The sequence below is a fragment of the Rhinoraja longicauda genome, chromosome 9, assembly GCF_053455715.1.
Source record: "Rhinoraja longicauda isolate Sanriku21f chromosome 9, sRhiLon1.1, whole genome shotgun sequence".
Lineage (NCBI taxonomy): Eukaryota > Metazoa > Chordata > Chondrichthyes > Rajiformes > Arhynchobatidae > Rhinoraja > Rhinoraja longicauda.
Genome location: NC_135961.1, coordinates 10,774,917 through 10,794,627, shown reverse-complemented (window position 1 = coordinate 10,794,627; position 19,711 = coordinate 10,774,917). Strand labels below are relative to the sequence as shown.

Here is a 19,711-nt window from a genome sequence, read left to right as displayed (position 1 = left end):
TTTCAAAGTAAAAACAGACATTACAAAATTATGTGAATATGTCACTGTATACTAATAACATTTTGAAGTAAATTTGCATATTAATTGATAATCAGCCCAAAAAGATGGTCATTGGCTTTTCTGCTGTGCTTTATATTTTAACCCCATCTTAATTAATTTAGTTGTATAATAATCTTGCACTTAAATTTAATATTTACTCATTACAGTTCCACCACTGATTTTCTGGCACTCTTGGTTCCAGAGCTTTGCTGGTTTATCCAGCCGACCAAGGAAGTCGGTTATGGGGATAGATTTGCAGGCCATAGCTGGGCTGGAGTTCCATAGCCCCGGCCGCAGGTTGCAAATTCAACCCACCGATCAGTCGTGGAAGTCCCGATGAGGTTGACACATTTTCGGGGAGACTTCCAGGGCGCGGAGGATTTCTCACAGAACCCCTAGCGACCTCTAGCGGAACCCCAGTGTTCATTACAAGTCTATACATCGTTTATGTTCTTTTTTTTTCCAATCCGATTTCTCCGTTGGCAAACGCGATTTTGGCAAAGTGAAAAACGCGGAAATCATGCGAAAAGCACGGAAAATTGATTTTAAAAATGCGGAAATTTCAAATGCCTGTAAAAGACATGGCCACCATTTATGCATCCCCGTCATTTCTTTTTTTTTGTGGGGAAGAGGGGGGAGAGAATTTAATAGACAATAGGTGCAGGAGTAGGCCATTCGGCCCTTCGAGCCAGCACCACCATTCAATGTGATCATGGCTGATCATTCTCAATCAGTTGGCCAATCATTTACAGAGCATTTTCAACTCCAACGTTGAAATTCATCCCACCTCCTCTCAAATCAATGCAAAATGCAGCAATTTACTGGCCTCAGAGGCAGCAAAGCATTTGAACAAAATGAAAGACTTTTCAGGATGAAATTTAAAAACTGCATCTTTTTGCCCAAAAAATAGCTTGCAATATATATATGCAACTATTTAAAATCCTATTGATACTCTGTTAAAATATTACAGCAACAATATCTACTTTAACATTGGTAATGAAAGACAAATCCATAATAGTTACGTTGATTGATAGGCAAAGCAGGAACTTCTAGCTGGGCAGAAAAGGATACAGCTCAACATTTCTCAAGGTGGCAGAATCAGCATCAAAGGAAGATTGATATAGGTCATGGTAGCGTGTTGCTAGACTTCTGAACTCTTCCATTGATATCTTCATCTAAATGATGCACATATAATTGAGATTAGAAGGGAGCATCATGATAATTATTCTGAAGAATGATCCAGACCCAAATTGTCGCCCACCCATTCTCTCCACAGATGCTGCCTGACCCGTGGTGATATTCCAACACTTTGTATTTTGATCTTAATAATTAACAACTTCATACTTAAAAATGGCTTCTTTACATTTTGATTTCAAAAAGATATTGAAATTGTCAGGTATATTGTACGCTTAGATAGTAGAAATTTAGAAAAAATTTAGAACAAGATTCAAAACTAAATAACAACCACTGCAGCATTCCTGCACTGGAATGTCAACGGTAATCTTGACTTTACTTGAATTTTTTGAAAGGCAATTAAAGAGCCAAAAGGGGCCATAAATGTTATTGGCGAGTCAGATTAAGAAAAATCCCAGCTTTTTATACGTACGTTAAAAATAAGTAGATGACCAGGGAGAAGGCAGGGCAGCTCAAAGATAACGGAGGGAATCTATGCTTGGAGTTGGAAGATGTAGGTAAGGTACTAACGAGTACTCTGCACCTATTATTCACCGAGGAAAAGGACTGGAGGACAGTGAGATCAGTATAGGGAATTCAAATACGATAGGGCAGTTTGAGATTGAGAAGGAGGTGGTGCTGAGGCTTTGAAGAACATCAAGATGGATAAGCCCCTTCAATCCTCTAGTCCTCCTGATCAGATGGGGTCTATCCAGTTTATTGAGGGAGGCAAGAAAGGAAATTGCAGGGCCTTGACAAGGATTTTTGTTTTTTCTCTAGCCACAGGTGACGATCAGGAGGACTGGAGAATGGCCAATGCTGTTCCTTTATTTAAGAAAGCGGAGAAAACTATAGGACAGGAGCCTCACACTAGTGCAACTATTGGAGCGAATTCCAGATAGGACTTACTCCCATTTGGAAGAGAATGGATTAATTAGGTATAGCCAGCACGACTTTGTACATGACAGGTTGTGTCTCATTAAACGGAGAGTTTTTTGAGGAGCTAATGGAGATTGATGAAGATAGGGCGGTGGATGTTGTATACATGGATTTTAGTAAGGCTTTTAATAAGGTGCTTCATGATGCCTAGGCTGATCCAGAAGATTAAGATGTATGGAATTCACAATGACTTGATTGTATGGATTCAGAACTGGTTTATTCATTGAAGACAGAGGGTTGTGGTGGAATGTAGATGTGGTGGAGGTCTGCGACCAGTGGAAATTCGCAGGGATCTGTGTTGGGACTTCTGTTACTTGTGATATATATAAATGACCTACACATAAATGTGGATATGTTGGTGAGTATGTTTGCTGACTACATCAAAATTGGAGACAGTAGGAAATGCTGTCAGAAGATACAGCAGGAGATAGACCTGTTGCAAAAATGGGCAGAGAACTGGTAAATGGAGTTTAACCCAATGAGTGCGAGGTGATGCATTTTGGGACGTTGAATGTAAGCAGGGAGGATACAGTTAATGGCAAGACCCTTAACTGTATTGATGGGTAAAGGGATCTTGAAGTCTAAGCTCAAAGCTCACTGAAGATGGCAGCATAAGTAGATAGGATGTTTAAGAAAGTGTATGCTATGCTTTATTGCTAGGGACATTGAATATAAGAATCACGAAGTCATGATGCAGCTCTGTAGGACTTTGGTTAGACTATGTTTGGAGTATTGCATACAATTCTGGTTACCCCATTATAGGAATGATGGAGGCTTTGGAGCGGGTGCAGAGGAGGTTTATCAGAATGCTGCCTAGATTAGAGGGTTTGAACTGTAAGAAGAGGTTGGATAGACGGGTTGTTTTCTCTGGAACGTCAGACGTTGAAGGGAGACTTAATAGAAGTAAATAACATTATGAAGGGCGTAGATAGGATAGACAGTCAGAACCTTTTTCCCAGGGTGGAAATGTCCAACACTAGAGGGCATAGCTCTAAAGTGATAGGGGGAAGTTTAATAGAGATTTGCAATTTTTTTTAAACACAAAGAGTGGTGAGGACCTGGAACACTTTGTCAGGGGTGGTGGTGGAGGCCGATACGATAGTGGCATTTGAGAGGCATTTGGATTGGCACATGGATGCAGGGAATAGAGGGATATAGGTCACGTACAGGCAGTTTTGTTTGGTACAAACATTGTGGGCCGAAGGTCCCATTCCTGTGCAGTTTTATGTTGAAAAACAGTTCATAATCAACTGCTGAATCTTTAGATTCATATCCAATTTCCAATTGCTCCTAACCATATGAAACACATTTAAAAAATGTAATAAAAACATTAATTATCTGCTTTTGTACAAATATCTTGCTTGTGGGTTCACTATAATCGCTATTTATAATCTATAATCAATAATATAATCCAGGAAAATATAAAAATTGAAGACAAAAACTGGAAATATTCAACAAGACTCAACATTTTAGGTCAAAGTTCTGATGAAGGATCTCCAAGCTGAAATTTTAACTTAGTTTTTCCCCTCAAAGATGAGGTTCAATCTGTTAAGTGTATCCAGCATTTTGCTTTTGTTTTCAACGTTCAGAGAGATGCGAAAATAGTAAACGTATTACAGATAACCATGAGAGTAGAAGTAGAGAATAAGTTAACTCTTAGGCAAGGGGTTCAGAAGTGATTCAACTATTTCCAACCCCTGCTTTGGATTTGGGATATAATTTCAATCTTCGACGGCTAAAGAACCACCAAACTCTCAGGACCATTCGTAATATAGTCCTGATCCAATGCATATGGTAAACATATACAAACCTGGTTGGTAATACGGCCACATCTCTGCAAGTCATTTCCCGATGCCATAGCAATTGCTGTGGCAATAGCAGGTGGTGGGCTGGTCTTCAAGCTGTTACAGGTACAGATCAGTTGGGAGAATGCCTGGAGCATGTCAATGCGTAGTTTAACAAATTCACATTGAAATGTCAGGGGATTGGTAGGTGTGCTTGCAGCCTGGAAGAAACATTTAAAAATTTATGCTGTCAAATTATTTTCTTTTTAAATTGAAAAACCTACCTTACCTTTCATATAACTATCACTTGGGACAAAGTAGAATCATTATTTATAGAAAATCAAACAGCAAGGGTTACTTTGGAGACTAGGAATTTGATGTCTGAAGATGTAGTCTGTGCAAGGGAGGGTACAGAACGTGAATTGGGAGCAGCAGAAGGCCAATCAGCACTAAAAGCCTGCTCTATCATTTAGATGCCATGCTAATCTCCTATGCCTGCATGTGATCCATATCCTTCCATTCTATACATATCCACAAGATTATATAGAAGTATCTTGAACACCACTATTGTATCTGTTTCCATCACCACCCCTGGCAGCACACTCCAGGCACCCATCATTCTCTGTAAGAAAAAAAGGTGCTTCATGATGCCGAGGCTGATCCAGAAGATTAAGATGTATGGAATTCACAATGACTTGATTGTATGGATTCAGAACTGGCTTATTCATTGAAGACAGAGGGTTGTGGTGGAATGTCGATGCAGTTTTTTTGCTCCCAGTCAATTTCCAAAGTAACCTTGAAGTGGTTCTTTAGTTCCTGATTGAAATCACCTTACAATCAATTCAGCCTACTTAATACAAATAGTGTTCCCTTATTCATCAACCACATTATATCCAATTTGCTTTATGGAAAAGTGTTATAACTTGAACTTCCTTAGAGGTAGTTCTGCTAAGGGCACAAAAGATCTTGAGTCAGCCAACAGGAGTAACCAGCATCATTAAACCCATGATGACGCTGGCAAAAACAATTTCCAACACAATTGACCTTGAGTTATCAGGTTAGCTTACCCGTCACAAGAGATTTAAAAGATAGGTAGATTCTCCATTTGCCCTTGGGCTTCCCTCAGTAATCTAGAATGTCATGGGAATACTTTTGAGTTTACTATTTTTTATTGAGGATTCTTGCCATTACTTATCCCAGCTAAAACCCAACCATATTCCATTAAAATTAATTTTTCCGAATTCCCAACAGTGTTTCATGTGGAAGTTTCTGATATATAAAGATCCCCTGAAAAATAATTTGTCACTTTTTGTTGTTGTTTTGTGAATTTGATTGCTAAATTCAACATTGCCTTCAATATTGACTGACGTGGATCAACTGCCAGTTGTTTTGAGCAAATTTCCTAAATAATTAGGACCACAGCAAAAAAAGCAAAATGTTAAACCTACTGTCAAAGACGCGATGCCCCTCTGGTAATGTTTCAAAGCTTCAGCAATACGAGCCAGTGCAACACTAGATTCGCTGTCTTGTAGGCCTGTCAAGCCTTCCTCTGCTTTTGAGAATTCCTTTAAGCTGTTTAGCCAGAAGTAAAAATGCTCAGAGGCCACTTGAGTTAACAGGCCATGATAAAGCTCTCCTGCCATGTTGTGGTTTCCCTGAAAACACCAGAACCAAAATATTAAAAAGAATATCAGTCAAAAGGCAAGTCTGCAAACTGGTAGAAATAACTCCTGTTCAAATGTTCCTGTTGCCCTTAATTTCAGAGCTGAAACTTATGGTGATTAAAATGATTTTTCTTCCTTCTGCCATGGCAAGTAAACGACGTCATGTCGTCAATGTGATCAAATTGGGAATCTTAGAATGTTTTGGACCCGAGGCTTAAATCTGCAACCTGCCAATAAGAATATGCCGAGACACAAGGCACTGCAGATGCTGGAATCTTGAGTAAAAAACAGTGCTGGAGGAACACAGTGGGGGTGGCGGCATCTGTGGAGGAAATGGTTGGACTAAGAATTAGATCGAGACGCTTCTTCAGTCTGACAGATGACGTTTCATTCTGAAGATGGGTCCCGACCCGAAACATCATTCCCTCCTTAAATGTTGGCTCACCCATTGAGTTGCTCCAGTACTTTGTCTTTTGAAGAAAAGGCAGTTGTCCTTTATTGGTGGTCAATTATAGCAACTTTGATTTTGCAAGCTATTCTGTTCTACAACAATATTACATAATCAATGTCATGCAATGCGAAGTAAATAATAATTACTGCTTGTTTCTGTGTGTAGAGAGTGGTTGGAATTTGTAATGCAATGCCTGAGTATCTGGACAAACCCTCAAATTACCAAGGCGTAGAATGCTAAGAACCAAAACGTTCTGCATTGCACCAAAGCAATAGAGAAAAGCATTTGATGAAATTGTTTAGATCTTTCTATAAAAATACTGCACTGGATGGGACCTACCACTAGAGGCTGCAAGTAAACTGTAGTAAACATTTACAGACAAAACTAATCTTGTCACACCACAATGGAGAATACAACAGTGACAAATTAATGAAACTCTAACCTTTATAGCTTTCAGGCCTGGAACAACAAAACACACATCAGAACAAATATCCACACACTATACTGAGCTATAACAAATTAGAAGTCACTGGTTCTTAATTAATAACCAGTTTTTACACAACATTTATTAGGGATAACATTTATTTTCATTCTTTGCCCATGATCTGGTCCATAAATGAATGGTACAAATAGGCAGACAAATATGTGATGAAAATTTAACAAATCATACACATTGTCCCTATTCATATGCTTTTATGATGGTCAGTAATCTGACACTGTACATGCAATAAAAATATTTCCTGTGGCAGACGTGCAGTCAAAATGCTCTACGAAAAGAAATAAGCAATTAATTTGCTTTGTGGCTAAAATTAAATCTCAGGAACTCCCCTGCTCTTCCTGGATGTAACTATTACGTAGAACCTATTTAAAGAACACCATCTAAAATCCAGCATGAACCTTCCACTACAATAGTGAAAATAAAATGAACTGAAACATCAGCAGGTGCTTTATCCCAGGCATCCACTTTCATGGGTAAAGCATATGAATAATACTGTCTTTTCCAGATTAATTCCAATCAGGATATCATACTACTCAAATGTTATAGAAATCTAAGAACAGAGGTAATACAGGTGTTGCCTAAGCAAATATAATGTCCACAATCTATTTCATTAAAAACTTCACAGGCTCTACTTATAAGCTTGTATGAAAGTAATACAGGAGCTCACTGGGTTACATATGACATGGCTAACAACTGGGTTTTCCACATTCTCCCATGCATTTGTCAAGTATTTTCATGGTTGTAATAATTAAATGTTTTATTGTATTCTGCATTACTGGACACAATATATATTCCATTGGGTTAATTATGGGTAGTGTTAGGCAAATTATTTAATTAAATGAAAAAATTATAGCAAGAATATGCTGAGCGATACATTATAGGCTATTACAGAAAACAGACATTTCTGGTTCACGAAAGAAATCGACTTATAGACAGTTCTGAGGAATAGAACCTTTATGTAATCCAGGAACTGTCTGCAGTTATGTTCAGAGGAAAGTCAAAAGTGGAAAGAGACAATTAAAAAAGAATGGGCATGCAGCGCAACATTAACCTTTGCAATACAGAGTAGTCTTATCTGCTTCATCAAAAAACTATGGAATTGAGGCTTGAGCCATGGTCAAATCGATTAGCAGAAAACAAAACAGCTTGGCAGAGGATTCTGGAAGGCAATGAGGAGAGGTGGCAGTGTTCCAGTAAACTGAAGGGGACAAATAAAGCTATCAATGATGGGTAAAAGGAGGAATGATGCACAAAATATATTAAGAGGATGGACACAAGGGAAGAAGAGTTTCCAGAGACAGGATAAAGCAAGATTGTAGGGATGTGCAACTTAGAGCAGGTGTTTTAAAATGAATGAATATGGACATGGAAAATAATGGCTTTGACATTAAACCCAAAGTTTGAGAGAAAAAAGTCAATTTTATAGAAGCTAATTCCCTTCACACTGAATTTCTAATCACAGCACCTGACCGTTAGGGACAGACATTACTGCTTTTAGGAGTGAAGTGGAATGAGAATAGTGATGGAGATTTTGACAATGCATAAGTAAAGATGTTCTTATGCTAATTCCACTGGTACTGGTATAAATTCAGTTAAAATGTGGAAGAAAAAAAAAACCTCCTACTGTTCTCCTGTACTTCTTGAGATAATGTGCAGAACAACATTGACAGAACTTTTTGTTTCCGGGCAAACAAATGATCTGCTGAGGGAGTCTTCTCCCGGGGTTCCAAATTATTTTGGAGGGAAAGGTGTTTCTTGGGTTCTTCTCAAAGTTAGAATTTGAAAGATTAAACATTGGTAACAATATTACAATATTTACTCATTAGATATAATCAATTAATCTGTAGGAAAAGTGTTGAAAATATACTTTTTAAATGCTCACCATGCGGGATGCTTGACGTGCAATCTTGTAAACTGTCCAGCCATTGGCTCCATTTTCCAATTGTTGTTTTATCACACTTTTAACATCAGCAGACATAGTTTTCTGATTGGCAACAAAAATAACTGTAGCCAATGCCACCTGATGGGCAGAGGAAAGAGAATTTGTTGATTAAAAATATGGAAGTAACATTTTTTTAAATGCAATTCATTTTAATTTATTTTAAAACTTTCAACGTAAAACTTCCCAGTGTAAAAATTTTTAAACATTTTTTAAAAATCTTTCTTCTTTTCCTTTTTCCTCTTTTTTCTAACTGGGGGGTGGGGGGAGGGGGGTTGTGGGTGGGGAGATAATACAGAACAATACAAGTATAATCGAATTTAAATGTATAATCGAATTATATAATGTAGGTACCATCGCATACTATGAGTTCATACATGTATTTGTTTTGTTAAAATTTAAATAAAAAAAATTTTTTTTTTAAACTTCCCAGTGCACAAAACAAGAACGCATCAAGCAGAACTTAACACAAACCATTATGGGTAAATTACACTAAGTGACCAAAAGATGAAATCATTGCTAATCTGAAGAAACGTCCAAATTGTCTGAATATTACTTTGCAGTGATTACTTTGCAAAGAGTTTAGATACATAAACACAATTAGCCATTAGTTTTGAAAAAAATATTTGAAGTGAAAATACCTGTTGGGACAATGAAGAAAACTCTCATTTGTCTAATTACTTAGACTAGAGGGCATAGCTTTAAGGTTAGAGGGAGAAAGCATAAAGGAGATGTGCAAGGTAAGTTTTTTTTAAATGGAGTGATGGATGTCTGGAAGGCACTGCCAGGGGAGATGGTATTGGAAGTTACAGTAGTGGCATTTAAGAAGCTTTTATGTAGGCACATGGGTATGCTTGGAAAGGAGAGATAAGAATCACATGCAGTCAGGAACTACAGCCAAAGGGCCTGGGCTGTGATGTTCTGCACGAGAACTGTATATTGAAGGCTCATTATTCATTCTTTAAAAAGAGAAAAACCTGACTCTCCATTAAAAACCATTTATCATTGTTTTGAAAACAAACTCTATCTTTATATTTTTTTACTTAAATGTAGTTTAATTTAGTTATTAATTTAGTTCGATTAACTAAATAATCATGCAGTTAATTAATAAGTTAATTAATTCAATCGTGAATACATTCTGAATCTCCAGACTACATGAAACACTTAGAAAGTCATTGGTTAAATTAAGTCATTTAGGATGGATTTATTTAAAAAAGCAAATAAAGGTTCTGATAAACTAATATGAAAGAATAGATGGTAGATGTTCTCTGTGGTCATTCATAATATATTTGGTCAGTTGTCATTTGGAGCTTCTTCAGAGATTGGCTCAGATGAACTTGGCGAAATGGTCACTTTCTGCACTGCAAACCTTTATGATCATCATACTCCTAATTGCCATCAACTTCATAACTGATGCATTATTTCCTTCTAGGAAATGAGTATCACCAAACCAGGTACTGCTGTTTACAAATAAAACATCCACAGAAAATAAACCTGAGGATTTTTACCATAAGCTCTTGCTGTTTGTCTGTAGATGACGATCCAATCATCTTGTATAATTCCATGAGCTCTCCCAGCATTCCCTCTCCCAAGACGGGCAATTGCATTGCTATAGCAGCAAGGCAGTGGCACATTGGGATGCGAGTGATGTCCTGGGCATTATGTAGTTGGGTCAGCAGAGATTCCACCACTGGCTGGCTTAGATGAGGGCGACTACACATGAGCTTCACCATGCAGGTAAACGCAGTCTGTGCAAGAGTGAAAAAGCCGAACAGTTTGAAAGCCATAAATAATTCTGATTCCTTAGATTCTAGATTTCCGTATGAGTGCCAATGAAAACATCAACAGTACAGATGCCTAGCCTATTTATAACATAAATGCAATTTTTTTCAAAATCATCAGCATAAATTGGCACTTTAATTCCCAGCACAGACTGGAAGGGACCAGAGAAGGGCCATTTCAATCGAGCACAGCCATTTTTGCAGTGGAGGATAGTGTGGCTTTGATTTCCAACACAGAATGAAAAATCAATTCACATTAAGTTCTCACAGTGCAATGGGATTCCAACATAAATCCATGGCTGCTGTGCAGGATTCTCTTCAATGAAAAGAAAATAAGAGTTACTGGCTTCTGGATATGTACTATCACAATTCCACCAGAATTCCTCCCTCATCCTCACCATCAAGGTAGTATTTTGCCTGCCCTATCCCTCACCCATATCCACCATATCCTAATCTTTATCCCCCAAGCCCCAGTCTACAATGCCCAATCCCTACACTACCATGGATATCCTGTCTTTGAACCAAAACCAGGGCAAGATCTCAAAGTTGGACAGGATGTCAAAGGGCTGGATCCACAAAGTCATGAGATTCTTCTACTACATTCAGCTGGATTTGTGCATCTTTGCCCTTCCATGTCTAACCAACTCTCTGCAAAACAAATCCAGTAATCCCACTTTTCCCATAATTATTTTTTCTTGTATACTGATCCAATCCCCCTTGAAAGCTTCCATCCTGTGTCAACCAAACCACTTCAAGTGCCAAACTTTATTTTAAACAAAAACACAAATTTTTCCTCAACATACGTTTTTGTTTCAAATCAGGTATCCCCTGGCTCTCAACCAATCCACTCATGGGGAAATTCCTTTTTATTCTGCCTAGACCTCTTTATTTTGAACACGACCAACAACACTCATCCTTTTCTGCTCCAGGGAAAACAAGACCAACTTTTCCAGTTGATCCACATAATGCATGTTCCTTGTACCATGAACTATTCATTAAATCATTAATATTTCCTCTTTCAGAGATTTAACATCATTCCCAAAGAATGCTGATCAGAAATAGAGACAATATTCCAGTAGACACAAAATGTTGGAGTAACTCAGTGGGGCAGGCAGCATCTCTGGGGAGAAGGTATGGGTGATGTTTCGGGTCGAGACCGTTCTTCAGACTGATGTCATGAGAGTGGGCGGGACAGAAATAGAATGTAGTCGGAGACAGCAAGACTGGTGGGAGAACTGGGAAGGGGGAGGGGATGGAGAGAGAGGGAAAGCAAGAGCTATTTGAAGTTAGAGAAGTCAATGCTCATACCACTGGGGTGTAAGCTACCCAAGCGTAATATGAGGTGCTGTTCCTTAAATTTGCGCTGGGCCTCACTCTGACAATGTAGAATAGAATAGAATAGTTCCTTTATTGTCATTGTAACATGAGCCATGTACAACGAAATTGTAAAATGTCAGCCAGTCAGTGCACCATTCAAACATTTCTAAAAGCTAACGATACATACAAGGTAAAATATTTTAAAAAAGATAAACAACTAAAATAAATATCATGAAAATAGCACGCATAAACACCCAACCCTACATCCTTCTGTCGATTTCACAGTCTCTTATTATGTATCGCCCCTGCGTTCCTTGGCGGCTACATTTAGTGCCTTTATAGCAGTGGGGTAAAAACTATTTTTAAGTCTGTTTGTCCTTGTCCTTGTAGATCTGTACCGTCTGCCTGACGGTAACAGTTCAAACAGGGAGTGTCCGGGGTGGGAAATGTCCTTTATAATACTCTGGGATTTTTTGATGCAGCGGGAACTGTGTAAGTCCTCCAAGGTAAGTAGAGGGCAGCCGACAATCCTCTGGGCGTTGTCAATGGCCCTCTGGAGCGCTTTCCTCTGAGCCGCTGTGCAGCTGGTGTACCATACGCATACACAGTATGTTAGGATGCTCTCAATGTAGCACCGATAAAAGGACAACAGCAGTCTCTGAGTGATGTTATTCTTCCTGAGCACCCTCAGGAAGTGCAGTCTCTGCTGGACCTTTTTCAGCAGCGCAGAGGTGTTCACGCTCCACGTCAGGTCCTCCTCAATATGGATTCCCACGAAGCGGAAATCCGCCACCCTCTCCACACAGTCCCCTCTGATAGTTAATGGTACCATGTCCGTTTTATTCTTTCTGAAGTCTATTATTATTTCCTTTGTCTTTAAGGTGTTGAGGAGCAGGTTATTTTCTCCACACCACACTGTCAGCTGCTCCGCCTCATCCCGGTAGGCGTACTCGTCCCCCCCGGTGATGAGTCCCACCACCGTAGTGTCATCCGCAAATTTGACAATGGTGTTGCTGTGGTGGGCGGGGGTGCAGTCATGTGTATAGATGGTGTAGAGCAGGGGGCTCAGCACGCAGCCCTGTGGAGAGCCGGTACTGAGGCTGAGGGCCGTGGATGTGTGATGGCCCACTCTGACTCTCTGGCTGCGAGCTGACAGGAAGCTATTTATCCACATGCAGGTGGAGTGTGGAAGTCCCAAGTCCCCCAGTTTGTCCACCAGTTTATGGGGAAGGATGGTATTAAAGGCAGAGCTGTAGTCCACAAAGAGCATCCGCACGTAGCTCCCCGGCTGCTCCAGGTGGAACAGTGCAGCATGGAGGGCTGTGGCTATAGCGTCCTCTGTGGATCTATTCGCTCTGTACGCAAACTGGTGGGGGTCAAAGCTTCGGGGCAGGAGTGATGTGATATGACCCCGGACCAGTTTTTCAAAACACTTCATCACCACTGGTGTGAGTGCGACTGGCCGGTAGTCGTTGAGGCTGGAAATGTGGGGTTTTTTGGGCAAGGGGACTATGATTGCGGACTTCAGACAGGATGGAACAGTGGACTGGGCCAGAGACTGGTTGAAAATCCTCGTACAGACTCCAGCCAGCTGGTCAGCGCAGTCCTTCAGCACGCGTCCAGAGACGCCGTCGGGTCCAGTAGCCTTCCTTGGATTGATGGCCCGCAGCGTGCGCCTCACCTCATGCTCCTCTATCTTGAGGGTTAGGCTGCTGTGGACCATGTGGTGTGATATGGCTGTCTCGGGTGGCTCCACTTCAAAGCGAGCAAAGAAGAGGTTCAGCTCCTCTGCCAACGAGGCGTCACCTTCAGCAGCTCCAAGGTTGGTCTTATAGTTGGTTAGATACTGGATCCCCTGCCACACCTGCCTGCTGTTGTTACTGTCCAGGTGGTCCTCTATCTTCCTCCTGTAGTCTAATTTGGCCTCTCTGATGCCTCTCTTCAGGTTAGCTCGGGCCATGCTGTATAAAGCCCTATCGCCAGACCTAAAAGCAGTGTTCCTCTCTTTTAACAGCCGCTGGACCTCCCGGGTCATCCAGGGCTTCTGGTTGGGGTAGACCCGGATGCGTTTGTCCACTGTGACAGTGTCCATGCAGTTTTTAATGTAACATAGTACACTGTCTGTGAACACCTCCAGGTCCCGGTGTTCAAACACATCCCAGTTGGTCCTGTCGAAGCAGTCCTGCAGCTGCTGAGATGCACCATCAGGCCAAGTTGTGATGGTCTTTGTGATGGTAGGAGCGGTTTTCCTGAGGGGGGCATATGCAGGAATTAAAAACAGGGACATATGGTCCGACTGACCCAGGTGTGGTAGTTGTCTAGCCCTGTAGCCCAGCTTGATGTTGGAGTAGACCTTGTCCAGTGTGTTAGCTCCTCTTGTAGCACATTTAACATGCTGATAGAATTTGGGGAGCATTTTCTTCAAGTCCGCGTGGTTAAAGTCCCCTGCTATGATGTGAACACCGTCAGGATATATGCTCTGTTGACTGCTAGTGCTACCATACAAATATCCGATAGCCGAGTTAGCATTAGCATCCGGTGGTATGTACACAGCAGTTATCATGACAACAGTAAACTCTCTAGGGAGATAAATGGGCCTGCATTTAACAGTCACATACTCCAGGTCCGGGGAGCAGTGACTGTCTACAATCACTGTGTTTGTACACCAGGTGTTGTTCACGTACACACAGAGCCCTCCACCTCTGCTCTTACCAGAGTCTCTTGTCCTGTCATGACGCTGTGCTGTGTAGCCTGCTAGCTCGATAGCAGAGTCCGGAGGAGGCCCAGGACAGAAAGGTCAGATTGGCAATGGGAGGGGGAGTTAAAGTGCTGAGCAACCTGGAGTTCAGGTAGGTTAAGGCAGACTGAGCGGAGGTGTTCAGCGAAACCATCGCCGAGCCTGCGTTTGGTCTCTCCAATGTACAGGAGTTGACACCTGGAACAGCAGATACAGTAGATGAGGTTGGAAGAGGTGCAAGTGAACCTCTGCCTCACCTGAAAAGACTGTTGGGGTCCTTGGATGGATTTGAGGGGGGAGGTAAAGGGACAAGGGTTGCATCTCCAGCAGTTGCAGAGAAAAGTACCTGGCGAGGGGGTGGTTTGGGTGGAAAGGGACGAGTTGACCAGGGAGTTGCGGAGGGAACGGTTTCCGTGGAAACCAGAAAGGGATGGAGATGGGAAGATGTGGTCAGTAGTGGGATCCCATTGGAGGTGGCGAAAATGTTGGAGGATTATATGCTGTATGCGACGGCTGATGGGGTGGAAGGTGAGGACACGGGGGGACTCTGTCCTTGTTACAAATGGGAGGAGGGGGAGCAAGAGTGGAACTGCAGGATATCGAGGAGACCTTAGTGAGAGCCTCATCTATAATGGAAGAGGGGAACCCCCGTTTCTTAAAGAATGAGGACATCTCCGATGCCAGCATCTGCAGTTCTTTCTGATACAATATTCCAGTTGTGGCCTCACCATTGTTCTACAAAAGTTCTGTGCAAATTCCCATGACATGCGGTATGTCTTTAATCATGCAGTCCTCAGAACAGATCACATTCTCAACCAGCCCTGTCAAATTTAGAGCTATAAACATACAGTATCTATATTGTATACCCCAGCTAAGGGGAGCCAATGATTGGGAGATGCAAGCAGATTTGGGAGGAAAGCTCGTTATTCTGCAGGAAATAATTAATACTAGTTTGAGGCCAGATATAGTGTTATGGTCAGTTAGTCAGCATATAGTGTATTTGAGAAACTCAGTGCATGAGGCTTATGAAAGGAAAAAGCCTCAATATGTAGATTTGGCAGCAGAAGTTAATTAGCAGCAGCAGAGGATGGAAGGCAGGGTGTACGTCCTGTTGAGGTGGATTATAGAGATTTCATAGTGTGATCGACTATGTCACTATTTGGAGAGCTAGAAATTTGCAGGCAGAGTTTGTGTCAAGCCATAAAGGAGATGTCTTCGTCCATTCACTCCAGATTCAAAGTGGGATTGCGGAGGCATCTGAGCCCCATCTTATTTGCGCTCATTGCAGCTCATTGCTGAGATTTCTTTCCATTCTTCTCAGCCACTTCACTCGCATGCTCTTGAATTTTGCATTCCAATTAATTCCTGAGTGCGAGGCATGGAAAAATAATTGTATTGAGAGACTACCTAATCATTCGGACTAAAGACGAGCGAGTAGTGAAAATAATGCAGAAAGATGAAAGGGAAGGATGAAAAGAGAACCAATGGAAAGGATGCAAACGAAAAATGTATCAAAAAGGATCAGAGTGGAAAATAAATGGAAATCGTGTCAACTACATGGTGTGTTTTGCTCAATCTATACATTATATCAAACAAATAATTGTAGTGTGAAATTTTAACCAGCTCTATGTATTTGATTTTCTAAATAGGGTCTGCATTAAAAAAGGAAGAGGTGCAAGTGAACCTCTGCCTCACCAAAAAAGACTGTTGGGGTCCTTGGATGGAGTTGAGGGGGAAGGTAAAGGGACAGGTGTTGCATCTCCAGCGGTTGCAGGGGAAAGTACCTGGGGAGGGGGTGGAGCAATTCAAATTTCTCTGATGAGCTTTTGAGCACTGTCTTATCTTTATCAAGAGTGAATAGAGTGTTTAAGTGTCATATGTGCCAGCAATGAAACAACAAAATTCTTACTTGCTGCAGCTTAACAGGTTCGTAAACTCAATACACAGATGATTATAATAACCAATAATACTATAAATAACCATAGTACGTGTGTAAAACCAAAGTCCATAGTGCAACCAAAGATGCGGTCCATAAAAGATAATAGTTTCTGAGGCTAGCGTTGTGTAGTGGGCATTATATAAACAGCAAGTACAGCCAGATGCAGTGCAAAAGAAACAGATGGAGCTCCATAGTAGAATTTTATGCCCTCCGATGGCCAATTTATAATAGGACAATTAATGCTAAGAGTAAATTGGCAGCTCATTAGTAATGGCTGATTGGAAAATTACAAGGGTTCTGTGCCTGTATCACCAGAGGAAAGAGAGAAGATCCAAGGTTTATTTTTGAAGTTCGATAATATGGAAACGGGTCACTCCCAGTTTGATGATGCATCCAGGTTTGTTAACCTTACATTTCTTCTCGGTTTCCATTCTTTTTCCATACCTTTAATATCCTTTTACTCCATACTGTGTATTTTTTCTCTTTCTGACAGTTTTTCATACAATTACAGCACCACAGATGGTCTTACCTCACGTCTGAACTCTTCTGTTCAAAAAGCTGTAAATTTAGTCTTGCACTCCAGCAATTATTTAATATCTGCAGACTCTAAGCTATTTCATTTGCCCGAGGAAACATTTTCAATTTTAAAGATCCCTCTCACCCAGCCCCCAGATTACTTTACAATCTATTAATATGCAGTGGTTCAGCTGTGATTAAGGCAGATAACATTACTAATCTTGAATGAGGGCTTGAAAGAAGCTTCAAACCGTACATTCTTCATAGTGTATTTATTTTATTAAAATTCCAATTTAAATAACGACACTAGAGGGGAAGTTGCCCTTTCGTAAGGTTGGGGAAATAATATCAGCAATCCTCTTGTTATCAATATTTGCACATCCGTAGATCAGCCCAAGCAACATGTTCTTTCAGCACAATGGAAAGTGCTGTCAAGGCAAAAACTATCTGTGCAATAAAATACTCAAACCAGAAAAATACCAGCAACCAGAGACTGTCAGTGGATAAACTGAAGCTAACATTTGTATCAGAAGTATAAGAAAATAACTGCAGATGCTGGTACAAATCGATTTATTCACAAAATGCTGGAGTAACTCAGCAGGTCAGGCAGCATCTCGGGAGAGAAGGAATGGGTGACGTTTCGGGTCGAGACCCTTCTTCAGACTGATGTCGGGGGTGGGACAAAGGAAGGATATAGGTGGAGACAGGAAGATAGAGGGAGATCTGGGAAGGAGGAGGGGAAGGGAGGGACAGAGGAGCTATCTGAAGTTGTATCTATGGAACGGATGAGGTTGTGAGGAGACTCAACAGTAATGTAAAATCATGAAGGGTATGAACAGGTTAGGTAGAAAGAAATTGGTCCCGTTGGCAGGAGAGATAAGAACCAAGGAATAGAGAGTGATGACTGCCAAAGGAACTAAAATTGACAGCAACTCATGAATGGTAAGAGTCTGAAATGCACTGCCAGGAGTAATAGCGCAGATGAATTCAAATGTAGCAGTCAGAAAGGAAATTAAATAAACACTGAAGACACCATTTACAGGGTCATGGGACAAGGGTGGTAAGTAGAACTAGATGGGTTACTGATCTGAACAAGCTGAATGGCCTCCTGCGTCACATCATCTTGTAAAACAGAAACAGATAGCAAAAATTGTCATTTCAAACAGAAAAATAAAATGAGCCCATTTACGATAAAACAATTCTCATAATGATCATCAATTCATCCAGAACAGATCCTGTTCCTTACCTTTAAAGCATTCTGTGCTCCTACACTGCTTTCCTGGCTACAAAGAACAAGCAGGGATTCCAGAGCAAAAACTGCATCTTGTTCCAAAGACAAAATATCTGCAAAGAGAAACAATTCCAAGCTTGATTCAAATTAGTGTTGGTAGAAAAAACATGACCTTGCTAAATGTTTTGCCTGTCATGCATTAATTCTCTCATTCTGCCCCAAACGGAAATAATAAGGCCACTCAGAGAGACTGGGTCAGAAGCCTGCCTTTTCTTCAAGATCGTGCCATATCAATAGAAATAAAACTTCTGAACATTTTCATACAGAAATTGACTTTGTGAGCAACTCAGTTAGAGGGTTAGCATATTTTATAACATACATAACAGGGTTAGCATATTTTATAACATACATTTTGATTTGGCCAGTCGAGGAAAATGCTTGCTTTAATTACCAAAAAGGAATACGTGACATGGGTCAACTGCCACCCAGCTGGTTAAATTACCTACCACTAAATTTATTATATTAGTGCAAAATGTATTTATTGCTATTTTATTTATTACGATTTATTAGCGCAAAACCATTGCTCTGTGAATTTTAGCACCCCACCCTACAATTACATATTGGCAAACTAATGTTTTCAAAACTATTAAAAGTTCCAAAAACAGGATGGCACGGTGGCGAAGCGGTGGAGCACCCGAGACCTGGGTTTGATCCTGACTACGGGTGGTGCCTGGACGGAGTTTGTACGTTCTCCTCGTGACCGTGTGGGTTTTTCCCAGGTGCTCCAATTTCCTCCCACACTCCAAAGACGGACAGGTTTGTAGGTTAATTGACTTAGGTAAAAATTGTAAATTGTCCCTAGCGTGTAGGATAGGGTTAGTGTCTGGGAATTGCTGGTCGGCGCGGACATGGTGGGTCAAAGGAGCTTTTTCTGCGCCATATCTCCAAACTAAACTTCATCCAGCTTTCACCCCAACGGAGCAGGAATTGTAAATTACATTTCAATTTCAAGAACCTGGTGAGACTGATGGGCAGTTTAATGTCCATATTAAGGATAAAGTAGATGTAGAGCTTGGATCTGTGCATGGAACTTTGAAGTTGTGGCCAATACAGAGACTTGGTTCTGAGAGGGATAGGACTGACAGCTCAATGTTCCAGGATTTTGCCGTTTCAGACATAATAGAGAGGTAATTGCATTCCAGGGCTCATGGAAGTGCCTGAATTGCCAAGGTAGCTGCTTTGCTGTGACGTGATGAATTTATTTCATTCCAATGCCATGCTATTGCAATTTTAATCAGATTTTATTACTATAATGAAACAATTATAGTTGTTTTCCTAACATCACAGCTGCACAGAGGGGGAACATCACAGTTGCACAGAGAGGTCATGCTGGCGGGGTTCTTCACCGAGGCAATATGAAGGTAGCTCATAATAGGAAAGGTACAATCACTCTGATGGGGTAATACTATAGGCCTCACAACAGGCAGGGAATGATCTAATTAGGGACACTCAGCATGGCTTTGTTCAGGGCACGTCATGTCTTAGAAACTTGACTCTTTTTTTGAGGTAGTGACAAAGGTAATTGATAAGGGTAGGTAGTGGATGTTCACTATATGGATTTCAGTGAGACCCCTTATGATCGGCTGATCCAGAAGATTTAGATGGATTGGACCCATGGTGACATGATAGTTTGGATTCAGAG

General features: G+C 40.9%; 1 protein-coding gene across 1 annotated transcript in view; it reads right to left on the bottom strand.

The window, feature by feature from the left end:
- The window catches only part of ints7 (integrator complex subunit 7), a 48,829-nt gene that overhangs the window by 8,108 nt on the left and 21,010 nt on the right, over positions 1–19,711 (bottom strand). The window contains 6 exon segments of the mRNA XM_078404777.1: positions 1,111–1,214; positions 3,962–4,156; positions 5,384–5,590; positions 8,432–8,569; positions 9,997–10,236; positions 18,025–18,122. Of these exon segments, the coding sequence (XP_078260903.1) occupies positions 1,111–1,214; positions 3,962–4,156; positions 5,384–5,590; positions 8,432–8,569; positions 9,997–10,236; positions 18,025–18,122 (982 nt within the window).